Genomic DNA, 21,355 nt, shown 5'->3' with positions numbered 1-21,355 from the left:
ACAAACAACCGCCCCTAAGAGCCCCGTGTCAGGAAAGGCAACACCGTACCCGACTGTTCTCAACAGCCGGGACCAAGACCTCCCTTGACCTCACACACGCCGGGGCAAGAGCTCCTCCTGTCACCAGAAGGCAGAGCTGCAGGAAACCCGGTTCCCTGGGGGCCAGGGGGGGCCCTCCCACAGCCCCTGCCCCTCCTCTCCCGCCGGGCGGGCGGGGCCTGAAGCGCCGTTCCGCCTCACTCCCCTCCCGCCGCTTCCTGCGCCTGCGCGCAGCTTCCCGGAAATCAGCCACGTCTGCCGGAAAATGGGGCTGCTCCGGCGATCCCGGCCCGGGGCCTCGCTGTGACCGTCGCTATTCCCTCCCCTGTCCTCCCCGACCCCCTCCTCCCCGCCTCGGGCCGGGGGTCTCCCGCGCTGGGAGGAGGTGAGGCCGGGCTGTGCTGAGGGCCGCCGGGTGGAGGGGGTGGGGGAGCGGCAGCTCTGCTAAGGGTGGGCAGGAAAGGGGGGGAAGCGGCCACCCGGAACATCCCCCGGCCTTGCCTGCTTCCCCCTTGCCCCTGTGGGCGTGCTTGGACAAGGGGATCCTCCACAAGGCTGTCCTGGTGGGAAAGGGCCCTTCCCGGGAGCGGGGGTAGCAGTACATGTCGCCCTTGTAGTCTCACAGGCCTGTGGTACCGTGTCCCCGCGTTAATGTCACAGAGGGGGCTGGGGAAATGCTCCTCCCTCTGACCCCCACTGCGAATCTGCAGGCCTAGCATCTCAGGTTTTGTTACCTGTTCTGTAAGAAGCATCCGGCTCCTTCAACTGAGTCTGGTTGTGTCAGGTCCAAGTGGACTTTAACAGAAATGTTACTGTTTCAGATTGGCTGGCAGATGCTGGAGACAGATGCGGTGGTCTGCTTGCTAAGCCTTTGTTTTGCCTTGTTTTCCTCAGAAACTGGTTCGGTTTAATTCCATCACTTACCACAATGTCAAAATACCAAGCAAGTAGGAGAAAAGTATTCACATAAGTACAGCACAAATATAATAGATTAACACACCAGTTGTTTAGGTAGCAACTTGAAATTTCTGTGTCTTCTGCAGCACGTGTTTATGATATTTTAATTTTGTTACCTTTATCAACAGATATCCATCATGTCTTGGCTTGCTGATCTTGCTGGAAAGGCAGAGGATCTACTCAACAGAGTTGATCAAGGAGCTGCATCAGCTCTGAACAAAAAAGATGTAGCAAGCAGTGCATCTTATGATAAGAACTTAGACTCTGGCAATGAATATTCTGAATTGCACCAGCATACTGGAGAACTGAAATACCAGACATCATCCAAAGCAGCCTACATCTCCTCAGCAGCTGATAATATTAAACATCAAAAGGCCACAATTCTAGCAGGAACAGCAAATGTTAAACCAGCACGTAGGACATCTTCAGAGGTTGCTTCTCCAGTAGAGAGTGTTTCCACCCCCAGAGCTTCCTCCAATTTTGTTAGAAGAAAAAAGTCTGAACCTGATGATGAGTTGCTGTTTGATTTTCTCAACAGTTCAGAGAAAGACCCTAATGGAAGGATGGACTCAAAAAAAGAGAAGAGCAAAGCACCTGTTCTTCAAAATCATTCTCGGACTTCCAGCATTAGTTCTGCATCTACCAGTACACAGAGTGCAAAAACTACTGAAGATAATTCCATCAGGAGCCAAGGCAATGGTAGTTAAATAGTATTGAACCTAGAGATATTTAAAACTCAAGTATGTCTAGGGTAAGGCTAGGTAATGGCTTTACTGTCACTTCATGAAACATTTAGTGATAGTAGTATGTCATATGTGTGGAGTACAGCAGGGTCCTTAACATTTTTCATTGTTGGGATAATCTAGGATACCATGCTAATTTAACAGGATACATAAATATTACCTAAATCTTTTGTATTCTCAATCTACCTTATTGCTACTGCTCATCTTGACCCCCCTCAGCTATGACATAACCTTGCCTCAGGTCCCCTACATCCCCACTCAGAAGCTGCTGCTGCTGCTGCATTTTGTGATTACTCAGGGAGAGGCCTTTGCCTGTTGCTGCCACATGGGACAGTGACTTTCACCAGCAGGTAGATGGTGTTGGCTGTTGTCCAGTGCACCATGTGAGGTGATGTGAGGTTTTCTCCATTCCACCAGGGAAGAGGGCTAAGCTGTCAAGCTTGCTTGTCCTGCAGAGAGGGAAGTTGGATGAGAATAGGCTGTTGTAGAGAGAGCTACAAGCATGAGAGAGCTAAATAGATAAAGCCAGGCTAGATGCTGGAGCTATTCCCAAGTCAATACCAAGGACAATGGGACTGGAAAATGTCCAGAATTTGTATTCTCTCTCAGACTGCCCAATCTGTATTCAGTTGCTGCTGTTGATGTGCTACTTTACTGGTTTTTATTCTATGAAATTGAATGAAATAGCTATCTTATTCTTAAATGATGCAGTTAGAATCCTTTATTATTTGAGCGTGTAAGGCATTGTAAATGCCTTATTTTTTTTTACTGTACGAAGTATGCTGAAAAGTTTTAGACATACAAAGGCATGATTTCCAATTTTCATATTTCTAGCTGTGTAATTTTTCAGCAAGTAATAATACTAACAAACAAATAATAAAATATGTTGGACCTGGCTATATGGCCTTGCTGATTGGTGCTTAAGAAACATATGTGTTTTGCTCAGTGTGGCCTGTTGAATTTTCTTCTGATGCTTTTTGTGTGGAGCTGCCAACTGAGGAAGCAGACAGTTATAGAGTTTGAGCATGCTGGTTTAAACATTGATTTTACAGGTGTGTCTGTGTCACTTAGATGTTCTGTCTAGCATCTGTTGAAGTAGCTTATGATATATTAGAGACAAAACCAGTTAGTGCTATACTTTGTACATTGCCATAGATGTAATCTGATCTAGTATGTGCTATAAATGCTTTGTTAGCTTCATTAGTCCATTGAGTTTTCCAGACAAAGCAATGAGGATAAATTGTCTGACAACTTGGAAGTTGTGTAAGTGAATCAAAAGGAAGCAAATGACATTTCTTGGAACTATTGAAGTAAGAAAGAGGTTTGAGAAAATATGGAAGTTGCTGTCACTGCTTCTACTTGTCAGTGTGTTGTTGTTCAGAATTAAGTCTGCTGCAGCTCCCTGGGCTCTGAGTGATAGGGGCTGTTGCAATAGCAGCAAGGAAGGTGGAGCAGGTTGGTTGATGCTCATGTGGTGAGGTAAATAGCATTGTGACATCTGAACTGCAGTATTGCCTGGGGCTGGTTGCAGTCTGTGCTCCCAGTTACTCATCTGGGACGTACTAAATTCAGAAGTAGTAATTTTGGATTGTTTGCTCATTATGTGCTTTGATATGGTATTTTTACACTGATGACAGGTTCCAACTATCTGCACATTGGAATCAAGATGGTTACAGTGGATATATCAGTTTCACAGCATTAATCCAGCATGCCCTGTGTGTACTTGTGCATGATGGGGAAAGGCTGTTGTTTCCTCCATCTCTGAAAGGGACTGTTCAGAGTTCCCTTACTGTTCTCACTGAGATCCTATGATTAAAAACAAATTTGCATCTTGGTATCCATAATCTAGATAATTACTCTATTTATTGCCATAAAGCTTTTACCAGTTTCACAGTGTATCTACCCTCTGTTTTTTTCATTAGGGAAAGGAAAGATGACACTTCTGTTTCAAATCACTGCAACTTGATTTCTCATAATAAAAGTGCTGTTTAAAAAAGTATTTATTTATAAGAATTACCAGTAAAATGATGTTTTGACTGAAATAATTTTTAAATGCTTTCTTTTTTTACATAAAGATAACAAAAATAAGTAGTTATGTGGCTGGGTTACATATTTAGGTTTGATATGAAAATGACTTAAGTGTAGTGATATGAACAGATTTTTTAAAAATAAAATTTACATCCTCAAAATCAAAATCCTAGTGGAGAACCAGAATGAATTTGTACTAAAAAATGCCCTGTGTATTTAATCTTTTCTCTTATTCTCTTAGCTTTTGAAGACATCTCTGGGGAGCACAGTCATAAAAAAGTATTAATATTTTGAAATCCTGAATTTGACAGTGATATAATATGAAATTTTTTAGCTTCCATGTCTTGTCGTGCAGGATTAACAAAAGATGTTACTAGATGCATGTGTACTGCAGAATAGTCCTATTTTTTGAAAGTTCCTTGGGAGAAGCAGCTCATTATTCCATTGTAATAGAAGTTATTTTGATGATGGGGTTCTTTTGTTGTTGTGGGTTTTTTTTTGTTTTTTTTTTTTTTTTTGGGGGGGGTGGGATGGTGTTTTTTTTTTGTTAAATTATGCATTTCAACACTGATGCAGGACATGGAATTGGAATTTATATCAAGGCAACTTACAAATACAAATATTAGTTCTAACTTGCATCTCTCTGTACAGAAACTCCAGACAGTTCAGATTCTGGACTGGGAGCACAAGGGAATGGCTTGAAGGATTCATCAGTAAGTGCAGTAATTAATCCCAGCCCTTCAGCTAATGATGATTTCAAATCCCGTGAGCTGTCCAATCTTCGCCTGGAGAATCAGCTGCTGCGGAATGAAGTTCAATCTTTAAATCAGGAAATGGCTGCATTAATCCAGAGGTCCAAAGAAACACAAGAAGGTACTGTGGTTTTGAAGCCAAACTGTACCATGATATTAAAATGCTAGTGAACTAGAAAACAATTTTAAATTTCCATTAAAGCTTAGTATGTGATTTTTTTAAAAATTAAAAACAGAAGCTTCAGTAAGTATTGAGGAATTATTTCAACACTGGTATATTTTTATACTGTTTTTTAGGTTGAACTTATTATCACATTGAGTTGAACTAGGTGCTTTATGCATAGATTTCCACAGACTTGCTTGCACAGAGCTGTTCAGCAGTAGGAGGTGGGGAAATTTATCAAATGCAATGTGACACAGAAAGAAGTGTCTGTTTTGAGATTACCTGCAAATTTTTGTGGGTCATGCTATGACAGCCATCTGGCATTTATTACTTCCTGGTAACTTGTAGAATTTAAGTATTTCTTCAACATGATTGTATTTAATTTCTTTCTTTCAAGAACTGTGATGTGTGCTTCCTGGCTATTTACAAGACCTTGCATTGCCTACTTTTATAAACTTCAAATAAACTTCTTATTTTGTAGAATTGAACAAGGCCCGGGAAAGGGTTGAGAAGTGGAATGTTGACCATTCAAAGAGTGACAGGATGGTCAGGGAACTTCAGGCTCAAGTTGATGATCTGACAGAAGCTGTTGGTGCCAAGGATTCACAGCTCGCTGTCCTGAAGGTGCGGCTGCAAGAGGCTGATCAGCTCCTAAGTGCCCGGACAGAAGCTTTGGAAGCTTTGCAGAGTGAAAAATCACGGTACCTCATCATTTCATGCTTTCATAATTCTACAAATAGTAATGTTTGAAAATTCAAGGTAGATCATTCAGTCTCTTAAGAATAAAAATTAATCTACTAATGGGGAAAGGGATTTCATCAAGATTGAATGAGTTTGCTATGAGCCCTCTATGTTTTAGCTGGCAGTGGGAAAAGGGGCAAATAAATAGAGGCAATCGTCACCTCATTATTGAAATCCATTTTGTACAAAGTACTTATATTTGTGTTAGAGGCCTGAAGCTGAAGGTCTCAAGAAAAATGGTTTGGTCTTGAAAAATACTTTTGCTTATCCACAAATTGGAAGAATTTTCTGACTTATCTCAGTGCTGGGATTTGAATCAGTAATTAAATACTCCAGAATATAGGTCAGGGAGGAGGTTCATGAGTCATTAACTCCAGGCCTCATGCCTGTAGCCAACCATATTTGATAATTTACTGGGTAAATTTTCAAAGCTAGTCTGAGAGCCAGGTAGTTGATACTTCCACCTGAAGGTCACACTAGATTTCCTCTTTTTCAATATGTATATTGCTCTTTCAGGATAATACAGGACCACAGTGAAGGGAGCAGTTTGCAAAATCAAGCCCTTCAAACTCTTCAAGAAAGGCTGCGTGATGCAGACTCCACACTCAAACGAGAACAAGAAAGTTACAAACAAATGCAGGTGAGACATGAAGAGTAAGGAGGAGTTTCAGACTGCTTTTGAGGTCAAATCAAATCTTTTTAGTTCCAACAACTCTCTCTTCAGTTCCTGTTTGGGGCACTAAGTGCTGCCTGCTGCACTACTTATCCTTGTGATGCTAGTTTACCAGCATGTTATTTTGCATTTTATTACCACATATTACTTTGAAAGTTTCATGATTAAAAGTTGAGGGTTAATGCTGACAATTTTTGCTGGTTTTCTCATGATAACTTCAATGTTAAAATATGTTTAAGGACTAACTGTGCTTTTTTTTTTTTTTTTTTTTTTTGCACAAAATTGTTACACAATTTTAACAATTTAAATTATTTAATTTAATCTTAAACCTATTTGGCTGAATGATCACTTCTATGGCAAAGAGGTGTAGATCATTATTAGGCCATTACTTGGCCTTTGTTGTGTATAATAGCAACTCTGAAAATCTTTATCAGTGTCTAGTTATGGTAATATTTTTTGAGGGGAAAGCTTACCTTTTGTTTATTGAATAAATGCAAATACTAGGAAGATTGTTATTGCCTCACTATTTCTGGTGAGGTAAAGAAATGCATAGTTTTACTTTATTTCTCACTTGCTTAAGCACGCTGGATTTCTTTCAAAGTAGCTCTAATGCATCTTTAATTGGAGGTGGTAGATATGCAGTGTTGTGTCATGTGTAATTGCTTTTAAAGTTTCTTTTTTCTTTCTAGGTTAAAGTTGAGACTGTTTAAATACAAAGTATTGTTTCTTTATTGCTAATAGAATGAGTTTGCTGCTCGTTTGAGTAAAATGGAAGCAGAGCGTCAGAACTTGGCAGAAGGGATAACAGTAGCAGAAAGGAAGTATTTAGATGAAAAGAGGCGAGCTGATGAGCTTCAGCAGCAAGTCAAAGTAGCTAAAAACCACCTTGAATCTGCAAAACAGGAACTGGCAGACTACAAGCAGAAAGCTACTCGCATACTCCAAGTAAGCATTTCTGTAAAGAAATCCAGTTTTATTTGTATTCTTAACTTTTTCAAGGTGTTATGCTTCGTGTAATCTAATTTTGTGTGGGTTTTTTTCATGTGACCTGTAATATATTTTGGGGCATCTGTAATGATACACACACAGAATAGCTAGCAGTCTGTGTTATGTAAATTTAAATTTACAGATTGAGTGAAGTAATTGAAATGAAAGTTCAGGTTCTGAACCTGAAGAAAAATCCAAGTGAACTGTTGCACAGTTGTGCAGAATCTGTCTGTCAGTGTGTTCTGTATCTGAGAGTCCAGTCGTAGGCAGATAAATAGATGTAACCTACAGTTTGCTCCTTACTTGGTATTTTTGAGTGAAGAATATTGCTTCGTTCTGCTTGAGGCTGAATCATAGCATATAAAGCACAGCATATAATGCATGCTTATATGTAAACCAAATAAATATTTTGGTATATTCTGAATGGTCGCATATGATCAACAGTATATAAACAATGGCAAAATCAGCTATTTTGTGCAGTGTTCTTCACTACTTGTCAAAGATACCAAGTCCAAACCTGGGTAATTTAAGTCTGGTTTATAAAAGTTATGAAAGTGTTGAAGATAAAGGTCTCTGTTTAGAATAATTAATTTCAGACAAGCTTTAAAATAATCTTCATAAATGCAAAAAGCATGAGATCAGAAGTCAGTGTCAAGTTGACATGAAGTGGACTGAATAAAATGGTTCATTGTTTTTCTCAGAAGAGTTATTGTGGTATTTTGTTCATACCTGGCTTTGTTGTGAGGAGAAAGGATGGACTGTAAGGGCTTGGTTTGGTCTTTAATGTCTGTTAGTGTCTGTCTTCTCTCTTATGGTAGCTGGAAAGCCAAAATTGTTATCCATGACATGTTTAACATTCCAAGCACTTCTAAAGATAAAGTTGACATAGATGACACAGGCTTTCAGTTCAAACCAGTCTTAAGGCATACAGGAGGTCAGAAGAATTATTCAGAAGGGAAGTGTTTTCATTGAGGTGTAGGGTCCTTATGAACTTGGCTAAAGGAAAAGATAAAGCAGTTCTTTTACTGTATGTCTACATTTGAATTTTAAAGCAAAGTAATTTTAACGTATTTTAGTTGAGCACTTGTTAAATATTGCTGTAAATAATATATGGATTTATTATTTCAGTCTAAAGAAAAGTTGATAAACAGCTTAAAAGAAGGCTCTGGTATTGAAGGCCTGGATAGCAGTACTGCAAGCACAATGGAACTGGAAGAACTGAGGCATGAGCGAGACACTCAGAAGGAAGAAATACAAAAACTAATGGGGCAAATACAACAGATGAGGACAGAGCTGCAGGTAGCTATGGTTGTGAATATGTGTATTTGGAATCACCTGTGCACAGTGGACTGTTCCTTTATAGTTTAGGGGCTCTTACTTAAAGTGTTTATTTGGCTTTGTATTAAAATAAGTCAGCTCTTGCTTGGGGTGAGACAAATGATTATTAATACACAGTTTCTTTCCATTCTTTCACCACTTGTGCTCAGGGTGAAGGAATACTGTAGGTACTACTTCTCTCTTCCTTCACTACGATGTGCTCCTTTTAAGGGAAGCACTTCTTTCTGAACAAGCAAGATGCTTTCTGCAGAGATCACCTACATCCTTCTCTGCAAGGGCTGCTAATCCTTGAAGCATCTGTAATCCAAGTCATCTGCTGCCATAATTGGCTCAACCCAGCAGCTGCACGCAAACCTACTTTACAGTTTTAGCCTGTAGACAGTAGAAAGGAAAAAAGATTTTTCAAGTTCACAAAATTAACAAAATTATTACTATGTTATAAAAATTATCTGTATAAAATGACAGTGTAATTTATTCACTATATTCACCCTCACCTTCATTTTCTTTGAAACATTGCAGATACAATTTACTTTTGCTGTTACCTATGACAAGTTTCAGTGCTGTTTGGATGTTAGTGGAATGGTAACACTCCTATTCATTTCAGGATATGGAGTCTCAGCAAGTAAGTGAAGCTGAGTCAGTCAGAGAGCAACTTCAAGATCTGCAAGAGCAGATAGCAGCACATAAAATGGCCAAGCAGGAGGCAGAAGCTGAACTAGAACGGCAAAAACAGGTAAGGGATTCTTGAGAGATTATTGCTCTTATTTTAGGCCTTGTGTGGTGTTATCAGTAAAGCTTAATAATAGTTTGGCTTAATAAGAGAGCAGTTTATATAGCTTTTGGGCTATTTTTTTTTCTGGTATTCCAAAGACATCCAACAAAGCTTAATGAATGTCACTAGGCCAAAGAAAGCACAACCAGTACTATTCAATGGAGACAGCTTTCTGGATACTCCTGATAAACTGAGACCTCACTGTTGTATTGAAAACAAACATGACCCTGGGGAGTGCACAAAATTGATCAAAATCTTATATTTTATTCAGCAGGGGAAAGATCAAACAATAGGGATATGTAACCATTTCTTAAATCAAGGCATTCAGATACTGAAGATGGTTACTGTGAATACTTACTTTTCTAATCCACTTGTTAGGAATGGTATCTACTATTAGACAAATTGCTAATAAAATTATATTAATGGATTTTGTCAGATTATGTCATATTTAAGCAATCTGCCCCTTGATTTAAGCAGTTTTGTGCTAAAAAGAGGAAAAAAAGGCAAACCCATATTTCATGTGAACAAACTTAATATTCAGTAGGAGTCAGACAAAGGCTTTGCACCCAATTAAAAAATTTCTTCACAAGAAAAAGCTCATGTAAAGAACATTAATAATGAGGAAAGCAGGAGAGTACACTGTATCTGCTAGGAACAATTTCTATTATAGGATTATCTGTCCTTCCAGAAGTTACATTTTAATGAGATGCTAGCAGCTTGAACTAATTAAAAGGCAGAACTTGAGGTCTGCTCTTGTTGTACCTGATGTTTATTATATCAAAACAGATGGTGGATATTATTTTGTTACTTCTGCCTTCCTGAGTAGTGTGTTTTAACTCAATACTACATATAGAAAAAGTGAGGGGAACTTAAAAAAGGTATTATCAGTTATTACAGAAATTGAAATATTCCTTTTGATCAAACATTTACATGTGTAATTGTGTGCATTGATACCTTAGACAGTTGCATTATCTGGGAATTCCATTAACTGTTGTCATAAGGTTTCTGACTGAAGTTGGAAAATAAGTAGGGGTGTTACATCTGATGGTTTGAGGGGATAATGTGATTGTTTTCTGTAGCAACTGAGAGCTGAAGTGATAGAGTGTTTTGAACAGTCTTAATTTAAAAGATGCACGACAAGTCATTAAGAGTTAAAATAGCCACCAAATTATGCAAGTAACAAAACTTATTAGATTTACTGTTCAGCAAGTTGTCCCTTACTAATAATCCTTGCACTTTGACATCTTGGCTCTTTTTTTCTTTCCCATCCTGGCCACTTAGATGACATAAATTTCAGTTTAGATTTGATTGCAGTATAATAACTTCTTGTGTTTTACTATGAACCCCTATATAATGACTCTCAAAATGCACAGATGTATAAAAATCTTTTATTTGTGATTGTGATAAATTTTACAGGAACTCCATTATACTGAAGAAGAATTGTATCGAACAAAGAATACTTTGCAAAGCAGAATAAAGGACAGAGAGGAAGAAATTCAGAAGCTTAGAAATCAGGTAATGTGTGTATAGAAAAAACTATCACCTTCAATTATGAAAATAATGAGAACTATTTATTTGATTAAACTGTACAAAAGAAATATAAAGGCTCTACAAATGAGGTACAGAGTACTTGTTTTCAATGCAGAGCAGAATTTTGAGTGGAGAGGGTACAGGAAGGGAACAATGAAGTAATAAATAGCCTAATTTATAATTGCATGTGCTTATGTCTTTGGGGGAAAAAAATCAACCTCTGTCCCAGATAGACCTGATGGGGTGGTGCTGGATCTACATTTTGAAAGCTAAAAAAAGTCATGAGTGTTTGATTAAGTCATCATGATTTCTGCAAAGATCCTTTTAACTGGGCATTAGAATGTAAGTTCCATCCTACAGACTCAGTGATCCATGTAGCCCACTCTTCTGTCTTGGACATTGCCAAATGGGACCAGCATGTGAGCCTGGCTGCCTTCTTCACTCCCATGTACTTGCTGAGCTTCAACAATTGAGTTAGGGACATTGTTGTTAATTCCCTACTGAGTCCCACCAGTATGTTTATGGACCTGTTTTCCTTGAGTCAGCCTAAAACCCTTTTGGAACCTTCTAATACCTGTCAATGCAGCAGAAATGCATAGGCCTTTTTTGTGTGTCAGCATAATAAAAAGTTGTCTATATAGACAGAAACTGATAGTGTAGTCAGCTATCAGCTTTAAAGTGTCAGAGCATTTGCAAATTGTTGTGTTGCGATACAAATTTCTTTATCATACTGTTGACAGATGTTTCTTCTTGTAATTCTGGCTGCTGCCCTGGTGCATTGCATCCTATTTGTATTTTTAATACCTGGCTGAGTCTGTTTCCTGCTTATTCTGTTTTTCATCACTACAAGTGGCTGAAGTCTGAGACTGTAGTGAATACATGAGCACATATGGCTAACCTGGAGATTTGCTTTAAATATTTTCTGGAAATTGGATTACATAATCTGTGCCTTAATTTGCTGTCCTTGCAGTTTCTATTTGCTAGTACAATCATCTTTCCTGCCTCAGTGCTCCTCAGGTCTTTTGTAATGTATCCTGCATTTTCACCATTTTCATTGAAGCTTTCCTGTAGATTGGCATCAGGTTTTCCCTTCCTCTCCTGTAAACATTTTATGGACTCAATTCTTCTGTGAAGTTGCAAGTATGGTAGCCAGACTGGATTATATTGCTATTGTCATGCCTACCATTTATACTTGACTCTGAGGCATAGCTTTCATTTTTGTGCTCAAATTTAGGATTATGCAGAAATGTTCATATGATTGGAGGTGGAAAACTTACTGATACATTCTTAAATAGAGTTTCTTGTGTCATGTAAAATTTTCTTTTAGCAACTGTCAAAAATAAATTTCTTCTTTATTGTGCTCATTGATGATCATTTTGGTAGTATTATCCTGTAAAAATTCTGCAGTTGGGACAACTGTACCTGGAGGGCTCTCTTGTTCAGAGTTTTGTAATATGTCAGTTGGTCAGACTTTGAACTTACTCTGAGTTTCTTTCATTGCTTTGGTTTTTTAGCTCACAAACAAAACTCTAAGTAGTAGTAGTCAGACAGAATTAGAAAATAGGCTTCATCAACTGACAGAAACACTAATTCAGAAGCAAACCATGTTGGAGAGCCTGAGTACAGAGAAAAACTCACTTGTCTATCAACTGGAACGACTTGAACAGCAGCTGAAGTCTATCCAAGGCACTAGCACTAATGGACCTTCCATTAATATGGCAGGAATCGATGGTGCTGAAGGTAAATAAATTATAAATTATAAAACTTAACATTCTGTCTGTAATGCCTAGTAAAAATGCAAATATGGTAGAAGTTTACAGAATATACAAGTTAGTATCAGAAATGCTATCGAAGTGTGAGAAATATAAGTGAATGGAGAATCTGACAATATCAAACCCTTTTTATACACCTTTTAATAGAATTATTATAACATGACAGAATTGAATATCAAGATTTCTATCTAGTGAACTAAAATAAATGTTTAGAGTATACTAAACTGAAGAAACATTTTACTTGATTGTGAGTTTATCAAGAATCCTCCCTTCGAACACACTCCTCTGCCCGCAGCAAAATGGCACTAAATCAGATTAATCTCTTTTTTTACATTATTTTTATATATATATTTGCTATACACCATCAATTTGTTTTACATAAACAACAATTTAATTTGCTTTAGGCTAATGAGATATTTTGGTTTTTTCCCTCTGCATCCAGGTGCTCGTATGCGTAACGTCCCGGTCCTGTTCAGTGATGTGGACACCAACACGGCAGGGATGTACGGCAGAGTTCGCAAAGCTGCCAGCACTATAGATCAGTTTAGGTAAGAGAGTCTTCAGGGAAGATATTTTGTGATTGATGGAATCCTTTTGCAGTTTTCAGGTGGCACAGCTTCTGTTTTGAGTCGCTTTTAGGAAGGTGAAAGCAAAAAATGACGAAGCTAATATAATAAGTGCAGTATAAATTACTAATTGTTGACCTAGCTGAGTTGTACTTTCCTATGGTACTAATATTCCTGGGCCTTGCAGTAAATTTTTTAACTCTCTTGTAGATTTTGATACAAGAGAATTGATAAGCTATATACAGAAATCCCTAACCTCTTTCATTGCTGTATTCCACCTTTTTCACTTCCAGAGGTTTTGACTGTGTGATAAATGCTGTAAGAGCATATTAGTGGAGAACTAACGAGTGTCCTCAGGGAGTATCATATGTATTGTTTTACTCCTGTTTAGGCATCCCTTTTTGTTAGAAAACTTAATTAGGTTATGCTTCTTAATCCTTTGAAAGCAAGTTACCTTTAAAGAAAATCCCTTGTGCTTCCATGGTACTTTAATTTAATTGTGAAGAATATCAGCATTTCTGTGATTGGGAGCTTATATATGTGATGTTTTAATAAACTTCTTTGGCAGTATCATAGCCACTTCAGTACACACATGGGTTTTTTAACAGATGTTACTGAGCAGTGGTGCACGTGTATAATGCAGCGTGCTTTGTAGCAGTGGAGCAGTAAACATGGATAACCCATGTTTTATTCACCTAATAAAATGTAAGAATGGTAGTGATCTAACAGTTTTTCCAAAGGAATCCTAGATTTTAGTTGGTCTTTTTTCTTTTCAAAGGATTCAATATCTGTACAACTCTTAAGTCTTAGCAGTTTTTCAGAAACTCTGAACCTAGCATCCAATGGAAAAAAATTAGAATATGGCCTGAATTCTGATTTTTTTTTTCTGTTTAATGTCTTAAATACATGAAATAAAAATCAAGTTGGAAACTAAGCTATGTTTATAACATCAACTGATGCTTATGAGTTTGTGGTAACTGGAATGAGAGGAACATGAATGTATTGATCAGTACTAATGTGCTTTTTTTTTTCTCTTGCGCAGCATTCGGCTGGGAATCTTTCTGAGGCGATATCCCATAGCAAGAGTCTTTGTAATCATCTACATGGTGAGTAAGCTTTCTTTAAGAAGTTCCATGCAAAATTTCTATAGTCAGTTTGTATAATACACCTGAAATTACAAGATCTTTGATGTGGAAAGACTATATAATTAACAGCTCAATGTATTTTTTTACAGCAGACTAACTAGTGCTTACATCAAGATACTGTTTTCTTTTTTTTGTCTGTATTTGTCTATTTGTTTCTGTATTTGTCTATAGCAAGAATAGCAGTCTTAAAGAAATTCAAGTAACTACCATTTAGAAGACTGTAAATGTAGAGTTTTAGTACATGTTCCAGTTTTTTTTAAATTTGGCATTTCACTAGTTAAGTGACTAATAATCATGTTTCTCTAGTATCTGAAAAAGTGTCAAGAAAAGTTGGTTGGTTTTTTTTTTTTGCTAGACCATTAAATAAATGGTAGAAAGTTACCATTTAGATTGCCAGAGTTGGAATTGATAAAAACTGAATTCCTCCATTTTCCACTGGAGGGCAGATGTCTGTCATTTTAAGCAACCTGTGGTAAGGCAGGTGTGCAGTTTACCCTGCTTGAGAAGTACTGGTTGAGGCTCTGAGTCTTGGAAAGGGGGAAAAAGAGGTTGCTCGAGAAATCCTAATGGTTCTTTTGAAGAGTTTCTCAGAACAGCTGTCACTGTCTCAGGATATAAAGCAGATGGACACATGCGAATAAAGGAAGTAACAATTCACCTTTCACCTTATTAAGTACTAGAAGGGACAGGGCTGTTTAATTCCTAACCTCTCTCATTCTTCCTATTTATTTCTTAGACCTGTCAATATATTAATAAAATGTTTTTTACCAAAACACTAAAGACTTCTACTACCTAAGCTGCTGCGTGTAGTGGAACTTGGTGATGATTGCATAGAAACTGTATATTGGGCAGCCAGTAGCAGACACCTTTTGAAAAAGGGCTTGAACCTTGACTATGACTGCTGAAACCTGAATTTGTAATTATTTTTTTCTAAAGAAATGTGGCTTATGTATTCTGTCAGTTATGCTCCTTGTGGCACTCCCAGCAACTTCTAATGTAATTGGATAGTTTCAGACAAATTGAATGAGAATTACTGTTCCTAAAATGTTCATTAGAATTATTCAAATCAGTGCCTGTGGTAAGGAAAAGGAAAGCAGAACTCGTCTGTTTTACATGGCTTGGTGTCAGCCAGTTGGCACAGGAGTGCTTATCAGTCACTGGAGGCAGATTACAGAATGTGCTGGCAGGGAGCTGGGTATCGAGGAGAAACCCTGGAGTCAGTGGGGCAAGGAGGGGAAGAGAAAGCCAGAGGTCATAAATCTGTAGGAAGCCAGACTGCTTTATTTTTGCTGTTTGTGTAAAATCTTCAGTTTTCTGCCTATGGCTTCTTCACAATCTGACTCAGCATTTCATTGTGCAAATGAGAATTCTTTTTTTAGGAGTATCTGTGTAATAGAAAAATATTGAATCAAAATGTTTCTACAAAACTAGTTTTTATTGTCTCTTACTGGGAGCTCTCGTATTTACTGCTGCTGTGAGCAGATTGCCAGTGATGATAAGTTAATTCTTTCTTTTATTTTCCCAGGCATTGCTTCATCTCTGGGTCATGGTTGTTCTACTTACCTACACCCCAGAAATGCATCATGACAGTCCCAGTGGCAGATAGACCGAGACAGGACTGTGCTGTGCTAACATGATGTGGACTGGCAGTGTCTTTAGAATAATCAGTTCTGAAATATCAGCAAAGTTTTCCTCATGGTGTATAGGAAGAATGAAAACCATCATGCCTGATTTATCACTACTTTTTAAAGACATGTATAATACTATGTAGCTTTTTCAACTTACCTAAAGGAGCATCACTTTCCTGGAGAAACAGCTATTAAATTAAGCTATAGTTAGCCTTTATATTTTATGTAGACCTTACTGTGGTTAGAGTAAAAGATAAGGCTCGCAACCTGCAGAGAATTGCAAGGATTTCTGAAATTATAGATTATATATGGTACAAAATATTTTAGATGATACTGGATGTGGGCTGTGGTCAGGTAATAAACTGTACTTAGCAATTTAAATAAACTTGATTCTTTCTGGTTTCTTTCAGTCTGCTTTTGCACTTCTGTTTTTAACTTTGTAAATAATAGGCTTTTTCCTTAACATGTTAAACTGAAAAGAAGACAATGGACTGGTGCAATATCTTTTTGTAAATAAGTTTAAAAATAAAATATTATGCATTCTTCTTAGCTTTGTACTTCTAGTGCAATAGATGTATCTTCTGTATCAGCTCAATGGTGGGGCTGGTATTTTAGTGTTATTAGAGATCGATGGTTTTGAGAAAAAAGGTTTAAATTCTAGAAAAACTGTTTTCTTTTTGCACTTGAAATTTATATATTTTCACTGCATTTTCTTATACCTCTTAATTCTTATACCTCTCTCAATGTGTCTTAATCGGATCTTATATTAATTGAAATATTTATTTTCTAAAGCTTTGGGTACTTAATTAAAATTATTTCTATAGAAAATGTGTCAAAACATCAAAAATTTCTCATGTTCAAACAGTTACCAAATATTCTAATAAACAAACCTCGTCAAGTATCTATGGTAAAACCCAAAACACTGAACCTACTGTAATAGTTCTATCATTAGACTGTGGTAACCTGTAATGGTGAATTCTCAATACAAAATAATATGAGGTCACTTTCTATCCCTAAGAAATTTATTGTTTTCTTGTGTGGTGTTTAGAGCTGAGTACTGAAAAGATTACAACAAGCAATTTGCTACTCCTGTTCTTGATGGTTCAGTTTTCATGAGATTTGACCACACACAGCATTAGCCTTGCACATGAAGTCTGTTGTGCAAACTCCATGGAAATGTTACAGTAGACAAGTGACTGTATTGCTACTCTGATTCACATCTTGCAGATAAAACTGAAGTGTTTTGATGAGATAAGTAATAAAAAATAGCATTTACTTTAAGCTGTGTCCCTGCCCTCTGTCACGTGCTGCACTTTGCCTAATTTCTGTTGCCTGGTTTCTTTTCAATTCAGATATTAAAGCCACTTTTGAACCCTGCAGAGAGCTGATGCTATAGAAGGAGCTCGGGTAAGGTCATCTGAACAGTCTGTGCTATACACATGCTTTGTTTTCATTTAAAACCTCCAAACCACTGAATCTGTGGTGTACTGAGAGTGTGCTGTGACTCTTCAGTCACGATGACAAAGAGCTGCTCAGTGAGGAGAAAAACTGGACAAGGAAACAAATGCTACTGTGCCACTAAAGGCTATACTGCAGTTTCAGCTAACATCTTTAAAGCTCTCTTTAAATCAAAGAGCATGAAAAGCCTAATACCATGTTAAACTGTTTCAGAGCTATACAAGAAATACTAATGACTGCTGGAAGCTTTTGCCAAAACACACTGGAGTTTTTCCCCCTAATTCATTGCACATGGTGCAGTGCAAGCATGCACAGCACGGGGTCATGGAGTCCACCTAAATATAAATGTTAAATTTTGGGTTGAATGCTAAGATAGGTGTTTGCCTCCAATTAGCAATGTTGCACTATGATGTGGTCTATATTTGTGAAGTGTGTTGTATTTATTATTATGTATTTAATATTATGTATTATTTGTGTGACACCATTCCAGCAAGCAGCTCCTACTGGTATCAGAGGTTGCCTTACTGAACCGGTAGCTTTGAAGTGAAAAAGAAACTCGTTAGCCTCTGTCCTAAGTGGCAGGAGGATATTCCAAGTGCCAAGTCTGCTCCTGAGGGACTATCACATTGCCAGACAGTTAAACTACCCCAGTTTCAGAGAGCAGCATAGCAAGCAGGGATTTAAAAAATATTTTACCAATGCTGAGCCTGTCTTTTCATGCTTTGTAGCATAGCACCATAAATAAATGTTCATAATAACTCACAGAAAATAGAAATCTGTCTCCCAGCTGCAGTATCTCACTGCTCTGGGAGCACAATAGGCTATTGTGTGGCTGAAGAAAAACCCTTTTTCATTTCCTTCCTTCTAGGACTGAAACTGCTCCAGGTGCAAAGCATATACCTTGAAAGAGTCAAAAGGATGAAAAATGAGGAAGAGGGGCTTGATAGGCAGCATTAGATTTTTTTAAATTTTTATATGTTTTCCCCCTTCCCATATGTTCTCAGTTTCCATGCTCTGGTCAGGACAATGTGTTACACAGCCCTGCTGGGAGGGGTGAGAGGAGATGTCTGGCAGTGGCAGACCAGAGGCAAGTGTGAGAGCTGCTGAGGAGGTGGACACTGCAGAGGGAGCTGAGATGGGGAGCAAGACTGCTCTTTTCCTGACATTTTGCAACCTAGAAAAGGCCCATTTCTATGAGATGATGGTCATCTTGGTACATGCTTGATTAAATAGATGTACGTGGTGCCAGATACTGGTTTCTGAAAAGAGGATTTTGTGTAAATACTCGTAAGTTCTCATATGACAGCAAAGTCTTTTTTGCCACCATAGTTTACTGATACCTGATCTCTGCTTTATTAACTGTGCTAGGTCAGCTGTATGTATACCAAGACCCTTTATGAAGGAAGTGACTTTATTGCTTGATTGCAGATAACATTAACAAGGGGGAAATAAGACTTGCACAGTGATTGATTGACCAATTTCTCATCCATATAGATGAGACAGATTTTGTTCTATCACAGAGAATAAATTTATTTGCTTCTCTTCTTCTTTAGTGCCCGATTGCAGCCTGATTGTAAGATTTGCTGTGAGCATGTTGCTAGGTATTAAGCCATGAAATGGTAAGGCAATTTTTATGAATAATACAGAGAACTCATTAGAATTTCAATTGCTTTCCTCTGTATGCTACCATCTTGCCCTACGGCTTGAGTTTAGAAAGCTTTGACTTGTAAAAAGACAGACAGGTGTCAGCAAACCAGAAATTATGACAATTGAATTGTAGCTCCCAAAATTCTCTGTATTATTCTAACAGGCATCTGTGAGCATGCATTCATATAAGTAATCCTCTCAGATATGTGGTTATCTTTCATATATGCACTAGTGTATTTAATCTGTATCTGTGTAGGGCTGTTGGCAGAACCAGACCTCACCACTGAACTTCAGAGATAGTGGAATTCATCTTCTGAGCTCTCCCTGAGTAACATTGCTTCCTGCCAGTATTGCTTGAATTAAGTGTTTGCACATCAAGGATTCAGTTCAAGGTGCTGAGAGAAGCATCCAGTGCTACAGGCAGCTCAAGCAGTTCAGGGAATCATGGACTGTTGCATAGATGCAAGGTGTAAGTGAATCAAGGTGGGGGAAAAGCTTGCTCTGGGAGCACTTTTCATCTTGGAAGAAAAACCCAAAATATGCTGATTTCTGATAAATAAGCTCTGCTAATTATGCAGTTAAAAGGATCAAATCTCATGCAAGAGACTTCTTGTGAGAAGACAACAGAAGGAATGACCTGTTTGTGCCATGACTTAGGCTTCTTTAATCAAAGCATGAGATGCAGGGGTGGGTGTTTTGTCTAAAACTGACCCTTCCTGTGCTGGAATTTAACTCTTTCCAGACAGATGTTGCATGTGCAGCCTGGCATGTTTGTATGTTCAGTTCCAAGCAGGCAAACAGAACTTGGAGTCCACCTTTGTTGAAGAGTGTCCTTTGGTCTGGAGGACACAAAGAAAAAGGAACCTGAGCTCTGTAGCAGCAAGTGGATGGGCTCTAAATGTCCTGGAAAATCAGGCAGGTGTGTTTGGTTAATGTCTGTGATAAGAAAATTATGTTCTTATTCACTGTAACTACCAAAGCAGTAATTAATTGATTGTAGCAAAATATATTATATGATATAGGAAAGATCTGGGCTTGGAGGAATGGGATGGAATGATTGTTGTTTTTTTCACACATAAAAGGAACCTATTTTGGCATTCATAGTGAAGAGGAACATGATCAAAGAGCACTTTCTGCAGTCTTATGCTAATGTACTTGGTATGTTTTCTCAAAAGCTCATAAAGAAAACATCACCATGATACTAGTGTCTTGCAGCAGCCTAGAATACAGAGATAATATGCAAAATCAAGCAATAATTAAGTCCTAAATTGGTCTATTACAAAAAATTAAGAAGCTTGTTGAAAGCATTTGCATTGATACCTTTAGTGGCAATAATGTTTCACAACTGGTGTTTAGTTTGTAATTAGAAAACATATTCTGCTGGATTAGAGTAGGAAAACTCTTGTTTTCTGCCCAAAGAGGTAGGTAGATAAGTGCTTAAGGACATCCCTGCCCATGAGCAAGCCATCTCCATCACAGCATCCCAGGCAAGCTGGGAGGCAGCCTTCCAGTTTTGCTCCTGCTGTGAGAGCTTGGGAGGTTGCACAGATGCTGCAGATGAAACAAAGAGCAGAAATTAGTATTTTCCCAGCTGCTCATGTGGATGTTCAAAGCTTCCCCACACAATAAAGCCAGCTGAGCTTGGATTGCCTTCCCATTTCTGCCAACTGGATATGAGGATAGAGACTTTCCCAGTGGGATCTCCTAAATATATATTTATCCACTTGAAGCAAGGAGTCAGAGCTTTGTTTTCGAAAGCCTTGATTCTTCTGGGTTCTGCTAACTTAGTGGGCCATGACTTTGACCTTTACTGGATGCTCAGCTGACAACAAGCTGTTCAGATACAAACTCCTGCAGCCTTTACTTCAGCAAAGCAATGAAGGCTTTGCTGTCACAGAGACACATCCATGTTCCCTTCTTCAGAGAGCCATGCAGACAGTGGAGCCCCTGGCTCTCCAAGTGGCCCCATGGAAGCTGTTTTACCCAGGCTGTGTCTGGCACTGCAGACACAGGTGACCACAATTGTGTAGTCTCAGGAGTGGGAATGGCTGCTTTATAGAATCATAAAATGGTTTGGGTTGGAAGGGACCTTAAAGATCATCCAGTTTCAACCTCCCTGCCATGGGCAGAGGACACCTCCCACAGACCAAGCTGCTGAAAGTCCCATCCAACCTGGCCTTGAACACATACAGGCAGGGGCATCCACAGCTTTCCTGTGCAACCTCTTCCAGTGTCTCACCACCCTCATAGTGAAGAATTTCTTCCAAATGTCATGTCAAGCCTAACATCATGATCAAGGACCAAGACACACCTCGTTCATCCGTGATGTGTGTGGCCATAATACCTTACCTTGACAAACCTTCCAAGCTGGAAACCAAAGCAGTGCTGCCTGTAGATGAGATGAGGTTGATGCCAC

General features: G+C 38.5%; 1 protein-coding gene across 1 annotated transcript; it reads left to right on the top strand.

Moving 5' to 3' along the window:
- The first annotated feature begins 246 nt into the window (after positions 1-246).
- GOLGA5 (golgin A5) lies at positions 247-17,115 on the top strand. The gene is made up of 13 exons (XM_071745739.1): positions 247-424; positions 1,125-1,695; positions 4,419-4,640; positions 5,164-5,383; positions 5,940-6,063; positions 6,838-7,041; positions 8,212-8,382; positions 9,026-9,154; positions 10,610-10,708; positions 12,238-12,463; positions 12,938-13,043; positions 14,104-14,167; positions 15,732-17,115. The coding sequence occupies exons 2-13, from the start codon at positions 1,134-1,136 to the stop codon at positions 15,810-15,812; spliced, it is 2,208 nt and encodes a 735-aa protein (XP_071601840.1). The 5' UTR covers positions 247-424; positions 1,125-1,133; the 3' UTR covers positions 15,813-17,115.
- The last annotated feature ends 4,240 nt before the right edge of the window (positions 17,116-21,355 follow it).

Source organism: Heliangelus exortis, chromosome 5, assembly GCF_036169615.1.
Source record: "Heliangelus exortis chromosome 5, bHelExo1.hap1, whole genome shotgun sequence".
Lineage (NCBI taxonomy): Eukaryota > Metazoa > Chordata > Aves > Apodiformes > Trochilidae > Heliangelus > Heliangelus exortis.
Note: the sequence above shows the minus strand (reverse complement) of the source record. Positions and strands in the feature narration are given on the sequence as shown.